Here is an 11,747-nt window from a genome sequence, read left to right as displayed (position 1 = left end):
TCAGCCCTCCGGGCAACCGCATGGTGGTACGGGGCCGGGATGGACACCGGGATGGACACTGGGAAGAGCAGGGGTGAAAGCCACGGGCTGCCCCATCCTCTGCCCACCCCCCCCCCACCCCAAACCCGACCCATGAGGTCACATCCTGCACTTTTGCGGCAAAAGGCTCGGGGCCGGGGAAGCGCAAAGTGCCTGCTCAGCAAGGAGCGTCCCCCAGCCTAATTGGGAACAAATGTTCCCATCCCGGCCGGGGTTTTGGGTTTTCAGAGCGAATCTTCCAGGGCTGCTGCTCTGCCTGTCCCTTCTCTGGGCAGTTCCTGGTCCCTCCTGACTGGTGACATCGGTGGGGCAAAGCCCCTGGGACATCCAGCTCCTGGAAGGGGCAGGGGAGGAGGGAGAAGAGAAGGTGTCAACAGGGCACAACCCTTATTAGACATCAGAGAATCCCCATCCCTGCCCCAGAGATATCGGGGGCCTCCCAGTCCTTCCCATTGCCTCAGACCCAGCCCCAGCAGCCGAGGGCACGGGAAGGGGTCGGACCCCATGGGGACCCCATGCAACAACCACAGCCCCCACCCTGGCTGCAGGCGATCCCCAGCTGCGTCCAGGCTGGAAGGGCCCCAATGCCCAGCTGTGCTTCCTCCTTCTCCTCCTCCTCCTCCTTCTCCTCCTTCCCCCTCCAGCCCTGCTCAAAGCCACGTAGCAGCGCCCGCTGCTCACCCTGCACCAAGCTCGCCGGCGCCCCGAAGGACCCCCACCCTGGGGGGACACGCACCCGCCGGGGGGTGCAGGACTGTGGCGCCCGCAAACCTGCTGCCCCCCCAAACCTCTGCTGCTGCCAAACTGCCACCCCCGAGCACCCTGCAGGGACAAGAGGGCACAGATATCCCCATTCCAGGGGGTTCTGACCCCAAGCATCCCCCAAAGACATGGATGTCCCTACCTCAGGTGGCTCCTGACCCTGAGTATCTCCCAGGGACATGGATGTCCCCATCCCAGCCGGTTCTGACCCCGAGCATCCCACAGGGACATGGATGTCCCTACCTCAGGTGACTCCTGAGCCTGAGCATTCCCCAGAGACATGGATGTCCCCATCTCGGGTGGCTCCTGACTCTGGGCATCTCCCAGGGACACAGATATCCTTATCCCAGGGTGGGTTTCAATCCCAAGCATCCCCCAGGGACACGGATATCCTCCTCCTGAGAGGCTCCTAGCTCTGAGTATCCCGCAGGGACATGAATGTCCTTGCCCTGGGTGGCTTCTGACCCTGAGCAGCTCCCGACCCTGACCATCTCCCAGGGACACAGATGTCCCCACCCCAAAGGATCCTGGCCATCCTCCAGGGATATGGATATCCCCATCCCAGGGAATCCTGACCCTGAGCATCCCCCAGGGACATGGATGTCCCTACCTCGGGTCGTTCCTGACCCCAAACATCCCTCAGGGACACAGACATCCCCATCCCAGGGGTGTCTCAACCCTGAACACCCCCAGGGACATGGACATCCCCCTCCTGAGAGGATCCTGACCCTGAGCATCCCCCAGGGACACAGACATCCCCATCCCAGCTGGTTCTGACCCCGAGTATCCCACAGGGACATGGATGTCCCCACCCTGGGGGGATCTTGACCCTGAGCACTCCCCAGAGACACGAACGTCCCCATCCCAAGGGGTTCTGACTCCAAATATCCCCCAGGGACATGGATGTCCCCCTCCCAAGTGACTCCCATCCCCGAGCACCCCGCGGGACGAAGGGATACACAGACATCCCCATCCTGGGGGAATCTCCCCAGCTCTGCCCCCAGCCTATCCCGGGCAGGGAGGTGCTGGGACCCCTCTACCCCCCTGGGGATCCCCAGTCCTCTGGGGGCTGCAGGATTTGGGCTGTCCCAGAGAGCCCCAGTGCTGGCCATAATGGGGAAAGCCCAAGCAAAAACATGAGGAGGAAGAGCGGAGAGAGGCCGGGGAGGAAGGAAACCTCCATCCCAGGGCTCTTCCCGGTGTAGCTGCAGGCGCTGAGGGCCGCCTTGTGGCAGACACCGATATTGAGGGGGGGTGGCCCTTGGGCAACCCTGGGGCACCCAGTCTCCCCAATGGGAGGAGGAAACTGGGAGCTGGTAGAACAGCTGGGCAGCGGGGATGGTGGGCTCCGGAGTGGATGTGCTATGGAAATGAGGAGGAGGAGGAGGATGAGGATGATGAAGGCGCACAGCAAGGCTCCATCACCCCGCTGCCCAGATCTCCGGGGACCCAGAGATGAATTACTCGACCTCAGCGCTCCCCGGTGCTGCTTAATGGCATTTCAATCCTGGCTGCGAGAGGCAAACCAGAGCCGGGGCCGGAGAGCCAGACAGGATGTCTGGCCGGAGATGAGCTGGGAAGCCGATGCCTTTGGGGACCCCCAAGCCGGGGCATCTCCCCCTCCCCACCGTCCAGGCACTGGGACGTGTCAGAAGTGGGGGAAAACCCCCTCCATGAGGTGCCAAGGGGGGCTGGGACCCCTGTTATTGCCACTCTCAGATGTGGGGGATGCGGGGATCCCACCAGCTCCCGGGTGGCTCAAGGCTGGAAGGAGCTCGGGGACAGCTCTGGGTGGCCTTTGCCAGCAGAGGGGACTGTTGCTTGTCTCTCCGGAGGAGCTCGCCTGGAGCCTGCTCGGGAGGGGACATTTAATCTTCTCCTCCTTGCCCTGGCGAGGGACCCTCCCGTGGGAAAACCACCGTCTCTCCGGGAGAGGGAGGACGGGGAGAAAAAGCTGGCAACGAGTCCCTCCCCAAATGATGTTTTCCTCCCTCTTTTGTTCACAGAAACCTCCAGAGTTTGAATTTTTAAACCTCTTCCCCTTGCCAGCCCGCTGCTCCCCCCCTCCCCCGCCCCCCCCCCCCTCCCCCCGCCTTCAAATAAATCAGCTGGGGGGGGAAAAGAGAGAAATAAAAAATAATAATAATCCCCTAAACGCTCCCCGCGAAGCGATTCATAACCCCACCGTGACGGCTCGGCCGAGCGGGTGAAAGCTGTGAATGAAACCAAATGTTGAGGCGGCGCTTGCCAAGTTTCGGAGGCAGCCGGTGAAAGTCTCCGTTGGGCTCCCGACTCCGTTCGGCGCCTCCCGCCGCACACATCTGGAAAGAGAGGAGATTGCAGCTGGACACAGCTGGATGCAGCACCCCGAATTGGGGGGGGAGGTTGGCTGGGACGATGCCCTGTGCTCCCAGCTATCCCCCCTGGGCAAAGGGATGCCCGTGTGGCCAGATCCACGGGACCAGCTCTCAGCCGTGGCTTATGCCGAGCCCAAAACTGCCCTGGCCACGGGGACTGGTGTCCCCCAGTGCCACTGTGTCGTGGTTTCGGTTTTACTTCAAACCGGGACACACTGTCACCTCCCCGAGACTGTGAGACCCTCCCTGGGCTCCCACTGGGCTCCCTTGGCCCCCGGTTTCGGAGTGGCGTGGGGCCAGTGAGCCGTCAGAGAAGGATGCCCGCAGCCAAGCCCTCAAGGACTGGCATCTGCCAACCCGGCCTTGGACATCCCCCAACCTCCACGCCAAGCCCCACGGCAGCCCCCCAGCACCCCACACGGAGCCTTGGGGGAGTGGGGAGGGGGGATTTTCCCAGCCGAGTCACGCCGGTGGCAGGATCCAACTCCTCAAACCACCCTCCCAAAGTGGAAAGAAACACTTTGCCCCTCCCCGGGGCTGGGAAATCACGGCCGGCATCGAGCCCACGTGGGGCTGGAACTAGCCCGGCTGCGGAAGAGTTAAGCCCAGCTGCTCGCCCGGGTCTCAGGGGCCTCCCACTCGCCCGGCGGAGTATGAATAGCTGCCCTTCCCTCCTTTCCCAGCCATTCGTTTCCCTCCCCGTGCCTTCCTTCTCCTCCAGAGTCCCCGGCACCCCCCGGCACCCCCCGGCATCCCCCGGCATCCCCCGGCATCCGAGCCCCGGCACCCTCCGGCCACGCCGATGCTGAGCACGGAAAGTTTCGCTGGGGCGAGAGCCCTGGGCGAGGAGTCCTTGCAGATGTGGGACCTCAACAAGAGGCTGGAGGCGTACCTGGCCCGCGTCAAGTTCCTGGAGGAGGAGAACGAGGTGCTGCGAGCCGAAATCCAGAGCGCCAAGAGCAGCCCCGCCGGGGAGTCGTGGCGGGCGAAGTATGAGGAGGAGCTGCGAGCCCTGCGGGATGCGCTGGATCACGCCTTCAGGGAGAAGTGCTCGGCCGAACTGGCCAGGGACAACCTCTACGAGGAGGTCCAGCAGGTGAAAAGCAGGTGCCAGAAGGAGCAGGCGGCCCGAGAAGAAGCCAAGAAGCAGCTCTCCTTGAGCAGGAAGGAGCTGGAGGAGGAGAGGAGGGCGCAGATCTGGCTGAAGGAGAGAGCCGTGCAGCTGGAGAAGGAGGTGGAAGCCTTGCTGGAGGTGCACGAGGAGGAGAAAGCGGGGCTGGACCAGGAGATCGCAAGCTTCTCGCAGAGCCTGGAGAGCTTCCGCTGCGCCCCGGTGGCTTTCCAGCCGGTGGAGGTGGAGGACTACTCCAAGAGGCTCTCAGAGATCTGGAAAGGGGCGGTGGAGACCTACAAGACAGAGGTGTCGCAGTTGGAGGGTTCCCTCTGCCAGGCCAAAGAGAACCTCTGGAAGGCGGTGGAGGACAACCAGCAGAGCCAGCTCCAGCTGCAGCACCTGGAGAAGGACCTGGCGGGGCTCAAAGCGCGGAAGGAGATGCTGGAGGAGAGCCTGGCCCGGCAATGGCAGGAGCAGCGTGGGGAGGCAGAGAAGTTCCAGGTGGATAAAGGCGGTGGGGAGGCGCTGGACCCCTGGGGAGGGGGAAAGCGGGGTGTCGGGGGTGCCTGGGGGGGTGCTGAGGGCACCCACCACCTGCAAAGAGACGGGGTGGATGGATAGAAGGAGGAAAGACAGAGGGAGCGAACCCCAGGGCAGGGATGGACGGTGGCCCTGGATGAGCCGCAGATGGAGAGGAAGCTGGGGAAGGTGGGAGGAAGAGCAGAGCAGCTCGGGGACATCCTTGTCCCCATCACAAGAGGGACCGGGGGCCACCCTGCGGCACCCAGACACCGGGTCCTCCTCCACCACCCTTCCTGGGGCTGCTGCCCCACGTCCCGATGGGCTCCAGAGCCCTTGGGGAATGGCAGCCCCTGCCTGCAGCCCACCGCACACGCACCCCCCCCCCCAAGCTGGGTGCAGGCAGCGGGTGCAGGCAGCGGGTGCAGGCAGCACCGGGGGGCAGGGGGGGGAGTTGTGGGGAGGATAAACTCCGACCGACTTTGCTGCAGCTGCAGCTCAACAGCTGCAAAAGTAATTCAGCAGCAGGAGGTTGTGGGGAAGGGGGGTTGGGGGGACGGGACACATGGGGCTGGAAATGCCGGGGAGGGCACGGATGCCACCCCCGGGAAGGGTCCCTCTTTGTTACAGGTCCAGGGACCGGCCACGGCCACCAGTCACGGAGCAGAGGGTGCCACGGTCTTGGCCCCCCACCCCAAAGATGCTTCTTTCCCACGCTGCTGTCCTGCAGCCCCGTATCCCCCCGCCCCCCCCCCCGGGCCCTTCCTCCCTTCTCCGGCAGCCGTCCCCCTTCCCTTTTCACCCCCATTTCTCTCCTCGCCCCTCCCCTCCCCATCCTCAGCCCCCCCCTGGTCCCCCCAGGACCCCTCTCCCTGCAGCATCCTATGGGCCGCTGGGTGGAAAGAAGAGCCACCAGCACGGTCCCATGTCCGGCAGGGACAGCAGGGCTGAGATGTCCCTGATGTGTGTGTGTGTCCCCCCCCCTCCCCGCAGCTGGCGATGGAAGCCCTGGAGCAGGAGAAGCAGACCCTGCGGGTGCAGATCGCCCAGGTGTTGGAGGACAGGCAGCAGCTCATGCACCTCAAGATGTCCCTCAGCCTGGAGGTGGCCACCTACAGGTGAGGTCCCCCACGGGGACGAGACTGGGGGACACAGCCGCTTCCCCCGCACAGGGAGCTGGGGGCGACCCCTGCACCGCGGTGGGCATGGGGTGGGGGGTATTGGGGATAAGGGGGGGGGGGGGGTTCTCGGGCACGAGGGGGGGGGGGGGGGTCTTGTGTAGGGGCGGCCCCGCGCCCCTCTTCCAGCCCTTCCAGATGGCCCCAGACAAAGGCAGGCTGCCAGGGGACCGGGGAGGGGGGGGGGGGGGGACAATTAGCATGAGAATAGGGGCTGTCCCCGGCCCAGGCGAGGGGCCTCCCCGGCAGAGCATGATGTCACCCTGCGCGGACACTAATCCTGGGGACAGGGGGATGGGAGGGGAGACAGGAGCAAGAGCCGGGGGGGGGGGGGGGGGGGCTGCTCCGGTCCCCCCCAACCCCTCCACCGAGCAGCAAAACCATCCGTAGCCCATTCGTGCCTCAGTTTCCCCGCAAAGAAGCCGCCGTAGCCCAGTGGGGTGTGCTGGGGCGTACGGGGAGCTGCTTGGCTCTCGCTGTGGTACAGACACCCCCCCACCCACACACCCCCCCCCCCCCAGCACCCACCCCCTTTCTCTCCTTGCAGGACGCTGCTGGAAGCAGAGAGCACCCGCTTGCAAATGCCAACCGGGGAATACAAACTGGCCAACGGCTTGCGAGGTGAGGGAGCACTGGCCACCACCGGGACGGGAGGGGAAGGAATTTGGGGGGGGGGGGGGGGGGGGGGGAGAATAAGGCTGAATATAGCCACGAGCATTTTCCTGACCACGATAGGAAGGTGCGAACAGCATCCGGGGAGGGGGGGTGGTTCCTGGCACGGGGCTGGCAGCCCCCCCCCCCCAACCCCCCCCCCCGCCGCCACAGATAAGGGCTTATCTGCCACTTGGTCCCTTTTTTGTCATTCCTTCCCTGCACGGGGAGGGCAGGAGGGGACCCACGTGCCCGGCGGGTTGTCGTAACAAGCTGAGCATTTCTTTTTTCCTCCAAAAAAAACAAGAAGGAAAGCCTGGCACCTGCACCCTCCCTCCCTGCACCCCCCCCCCCCCGCCCGCCCGCCCGCCCGCCCTCTGACTGCGGCAGAGCATCGTCCCCCCGCGGTCCCCGATCCCCCCGGGAGCATCAGCATCGGTGGCACTCCAGCATGGAATTTCCCACTTTTCCAGGAAGGGGCTGTTTAAAAATAGGAGAGGGGGCAGCGGGCAGTGAGAGGCCCCCGGGGGGGCCGGGGAGGGGTGGGGGGGAGCCCCGGCAGTGGCTTTTCGGCCGGCTCACCGCGCTGCCCCTCGCCCTTTGCAGATCTCAAGCTGGAGGTGAGCGGTGGCAGCAAATTGTCACCAGTGAGCACCGAGGCCAGGCGGCTGCTGCCCCGGGACCACCGTGCCAGCCCCTCCATCTTTCCCAGGGCGGAGGGGAGGGGGCAGCCCCCCAAAGCCCAGAGCGATGCTCTGACACCCAAAATCCAGAGCCTCAGCGCCAGGGAACTCCAGAAAATCGGCTCGGCCCTCCATGCCACGGCACCGCAAACCAGGGAGTCGGGTGCCGCCAGCCGCCCCACACTGAGCCCCTCGCAGCCCAGCAAAGCCCCTTCTCTCTCCCTGGACCCCCCCAGCCCTGTGCCCCCGGAGCCGGGGAGCCTGGGGGGAGAAGGTCCTGCCTGGCCAGGAGGAGACGGGGGTGAGACGAGTCAAGAGAAGGAGCATCCTCAGGGGGAGGATGGAGGAGCCGTGGCAGAGACCCAGGATGCAGTGCCCACCCTGCGGTACCCGGCCCGGCTGGTCAGCGAGGCGCTGGAGGATGCTCTCAAGGAAATGAAAGACGATGCTCAGCCCAAAGAAGAGCCCACGCTCAGCGCCACGTGGGCCCCCCAGGACGCCCTTCCCCCCCCCCAGCCCCATTCCCCCCATAGAGGCTTGCAGAGGGGCCAGGGAAGGGCAAGGTCCCCCCGAGGATGCCCTTGGGGATGGTGAAGCCACCGAAGAAGAGGAGAGGGCTGGGGAAGCCATGCTCCAGGGGGTGGGTGCGGGACCACATCCCAGCGGCATGGATGCTTCCCTGAGCCAGGAAGAAATGGGAACGTGGGAGGAGGAGGTGCCTGCTGTGCTGAGCCCAAGGGAACCAGAAGTAGTGGCCCAGGAAGAGGACACAAGTGGCCCTGGCCAGACGGGGACAGGCCTGGAAGAGCCAGAGCGAGGGGAGGATGAGGAGGAGGCCCCAAGAACGGAGGCATCACATCCCTCAGAGGATGAGGAGGAGAAGGGACCCCGCAGCCCCTATGAGGATGATGACGATTTCCACGGTGAAGGGATGGATGAGCAAGAAGAGGAGTCCCCACAAAGAGAAATCGAAGCTGCCTTTGCTGTCCCCATGGAAAGCCAGCCGGGATTGCCCGTGGAAAGTCACCTGGAAGAGGACCTTGTTGATGGAGAGCAGAAAAAGTTTGAGCATCAGGAAATGCCCGTGTGCGAGACAGATCTGGCTGCAGAGGAGGAAAGCAGGCAGGAGACGTGGCCAGGGCAGGAACCATACCTGGAGCAGGAGCCGTCGAGCATCCATGAGGCCATCCCAGCAGAAGAGTCTTCACTGGGGGCTGAAGAAGACGCTGCGGGAGGCGAAGACCGGGGCAGAGCAAAAGATGGTGGGGGAGAAAAGGGAGAGGCCAGCAGGGAGGCGCTGGGAGGAGAAGACCCCCAGGCAGAAGAGGCTGAGGGTCCTGAAGACCTGGGGCAGGAGAGCGGAGCCCAGGAGGAGCCTGAGGACCTGCAGGAAAATGGCTTTGTGGAAGAGGTGCAGGAGCAGGAGGAGCTGGAGCCGGAGCCGGAGCTGGGAGAGGAGCCCTGGGCTGGGAGGGACGATGGCAGCAGCCAAAAGCCCCCTCCAGAGGACTGGGAGGTGACAGCAGAGGACACAGAAGGGGCTCTGGGGACAGAAGAGCCAGCCTGGGCAGATGACACCCCGACAAGCGCAGGAGGGCTGGAAAGTGAGGAGAGAGACGCCAGCATGTCGCCAGCAGAGCTGGAGGAAACCCGGGAAGATGATGAAGAAGATGCTGAGAGCCATGGGACGAGCCAGCAGCAGCCACCGCCGGAGGCTGAGCCGGCCCCGGGGCTGGTGGGGGATGAGCAGGAGGCCACCGAGGGGCAGCCTCACCAGGCACCCACCGATGCCACCGGGCAAGCGGACAGCCAGGAGCCCACCGAGGCTCTGGAGGAGCCGTGGGAGGTGCAGGATGAGGATGCTGATGACGAGCTCGACTTGGACCCAGGACAGCCGGAGAGCGACAGCACCATCCCCACCGCACTGCAGCAGGCACCGGGTGATGGCACGGAGAGCGGTGAGTTGGAGGAGGAGGATGGAGATGAAGGGCGATGGGGAGAGCTGGAGGAGGCACCGGGGACGGGCAGGAAGGTGGAGCTGGAGGACACGCTGCCCGACAGCACGCCCTTGCACCTCTACCAAGGGGAGATGTTGGCTGCGGTCGCACCCAGCCAAATCCCTCCAGAGACTGAGGAGACCGCAGAGGCAGCCCCCGCATCCCAAACAGCTCCGGAGGATGATGGGTGGGACAAGCCACCAACTCCCACCGTGCCAGAGAGCTGCGAAGAGGAGGCAAGGGTGGAGGTAGCCCCCACAGCAGAGGGTGCCGAGGAGGAGGAAGGCTATTTCATGGTCTCTGCTCCCAACCAAGAGGTTTCCAGCTTGGAGGAAGCCGAGATCTCCGAGGACTTTGAAGAAATTAAAGTTGAAGCAACCGAAGCCAGCAAAGATGATCTGGAAGCTGCCAGAGAAGCATCTCCCGTGGCAGAGGACGAAGGGCACTTTGAGGTGTTCGTTGGTGAAGCAGACGAAGATGTGAAGATGCCCACAGAAGAACCTGAGATGCCAAAGGATGAGGATGAGGATTTTACAGCTGAGCTGGAGGAAGGCTCAGCTGTGCCCGAGGTGGATCCCAGCTCCCCCGGGGCTGTGGGGTCGTTAGCAGGAGGCACTGACGAGCCAGCCCAGGGTGCCACAGGCTCTGATGTGCAGGAGGGAGCAGGGACCTCAGAGGGTTTGGCTCCTGAATCAGATGAGGAGCTCGATGGTGCGGTCGAGCTGGAGAGCGATGCCGGCAGAGCCGAAATGCTCCCAGGGCTGGTGGGGCAGGAGGAGAAGGAGGAAGAGGAGGAAGAGGATGAGGATCCTGGCACGGTTCACCAGGACACGGCTGAGCCCATCCCTCCGGCAGAGCTCCAAGCCCAGGTGACGCTGGCTTCTCCGCCGCCCGACCACACGGAGCAGACATCGGATGAGCAGCCGTCTGTGGAGGAGGAAGCACCAGAGGGTGACAGTCCCCCCCCAGCCAGGGACGAGGAGCCCCCCGAGGCCGACCCCCCTCAGCTGGGATCCACACCGGAGCAGGGAGATTTTCCAGAAGTGATTAAAGAAAGTCCAGAGGGGGATGATCCTGCTGCAAAGGTGCCGGCGGACGTCATGAAAGACTCGGATATTTTGGAAATAGTCGAGCAAGCCCTGGAGTTCAACCAGGAGCTGGTGATGGGGGTGAGGGCGGCCGAGGGTGGGCAGCGGGATCCCGGTGGGACCGAGCAGCTCCCCCGGGATGCTGGGGAAGATTCCTCACCCGCCTCCTCCAGCGAGGAGGAGCCCACGGTGCAGGAGGCACCAGCGGAGGTGGCACCGGGGACGGAGGGTCCAGCTCGGGCGGAGAACGGGCTGCACCGGGAGGCCAGCCTGGAGGACCTGGCCGAATTCACCGAGGAGGTGCCGAACGGCATCACCGGCCTGTCTCCGGCACCGGAGTTCCCCACCGAGACCCCAGGCCCCACTGGGGGGATGCCACCGCAGCCCCCCGCTCCCGGAGATGCCACCGCCGCCAAGCTGGCCGATGCCACCCCCCGCGGCAAGCACAGCGGGGCCGACACCGTCCCCGTGCCGTCCTCTTTGGGGGACGATGGCTTGTGCCTCGCGCCCGACCAGCCACCGGCATGTCGGCTGCGAGCCGAGCAGGAGCCCTGGTCCTCGGGGGACGAGTGACACCCCTCCAGTAGCCCCCTCCCCGCCAAAACCCAGTCCCCTCACATCCCCCACCCGCCCACCTAACGCTTCTCCCTCTCCTTATGATTTTTAACACGTTTGCGTGGAATTTTTTTGCACCCCTTTTGCAGAGTGAAGAACCACCAAGCTCAGTTCCGCCCCTGTCCCGTCCTGTCCCCTCCTTCCCAACCCCCCCAAATTCGCATGCTTGCTCCGGACCCCCAGCCTCATTTTGTGCCCCCTCTGGGTGGGTTGCCGTGGCTGTATTTAATTTAAACCCCATGTTTCCCCCTTCCCTGCCATCTCCCTGCCTTCAACCCCCCTCTCCCCAGTCCATCCTCCCCAGGAAGCCCAGCTGGAGGCTGGGGACCCCCACACGCTGCATCTCGGGACCCAGCGCCTCGGGGGGCGAGGGAACCCCGGGGTCCCCAGCCCCCACACTCGTGAGGCTGACCCACGCTGGTTGTATTCGCTGCCTTGACGTTAATTTAATAAAGCCTCATCCTCCCCCTCGGACCCGCTGCAGCCCCGCTCTCCTCATTCCCACAACCGGGCAGCTCCGGGGGGGTGGGAGGGGAGGGGGCCAGGCAGGGCTGGGGGAGCAGGGGAGGGAGGTTGCACTTCCAGGCTGCTTTCTGCCAGGAAAGCATGTCTGGGGCCGTTCGTCAGCATGGGTTGGGGACAGGGTCCCAAGGGCGATGCTCCCCCATCCTGGGGGCAATGAACCCCCCTGGGGTGATGCACCCCCCCTGGGGTGATGCTGCCCCATCCCTGGGGTGATTTACC

General features: G+C 64.7%; 1 protein-coding gene across 1 annotated transcript; it reads left to right on the top strand.

The window, feature by feature from the left end:
* The first annotated feature begins 3,960 nt into the window (after positions 1-3,960).
* On the top strand, positions 3,961-11,470 carry NES (nestin). The gene is given in 5 exon segments (XM_074164434.1): positions 3,961-4,773; positions 5,785-5,909; positions 6,517-6,590; positions 7,227-7,807; positions 7,809-11,470. Coding segments are annotated over 5 exon segments (4,746 nt in total). The 3' UTR covers positions 10,962-11,470.
* The last annotated feature ends 277 nt before the right edge of the window (positions 11,471-11,747 follow it).

The sequence above is a fragment of the Numenius arquata genome, chromosome 27, assembly GCF_964106895.1.
Source record: "Numenius arquata chromosome 27, bNumArq3.hap1.1, whole genome shotgun sequence".
NCBI classification, from domain to species: Eukaryota; Metazoa; Chordata; class Aves; order Charadriiformes; family Scolopacidae; genus Numenius; species Numenius arquata.
The sequence above is the reverse complement of the archived record's forward strand: the minus strand, read 5'-3'. Positions and strand labels throughout refer to the sequence as shown.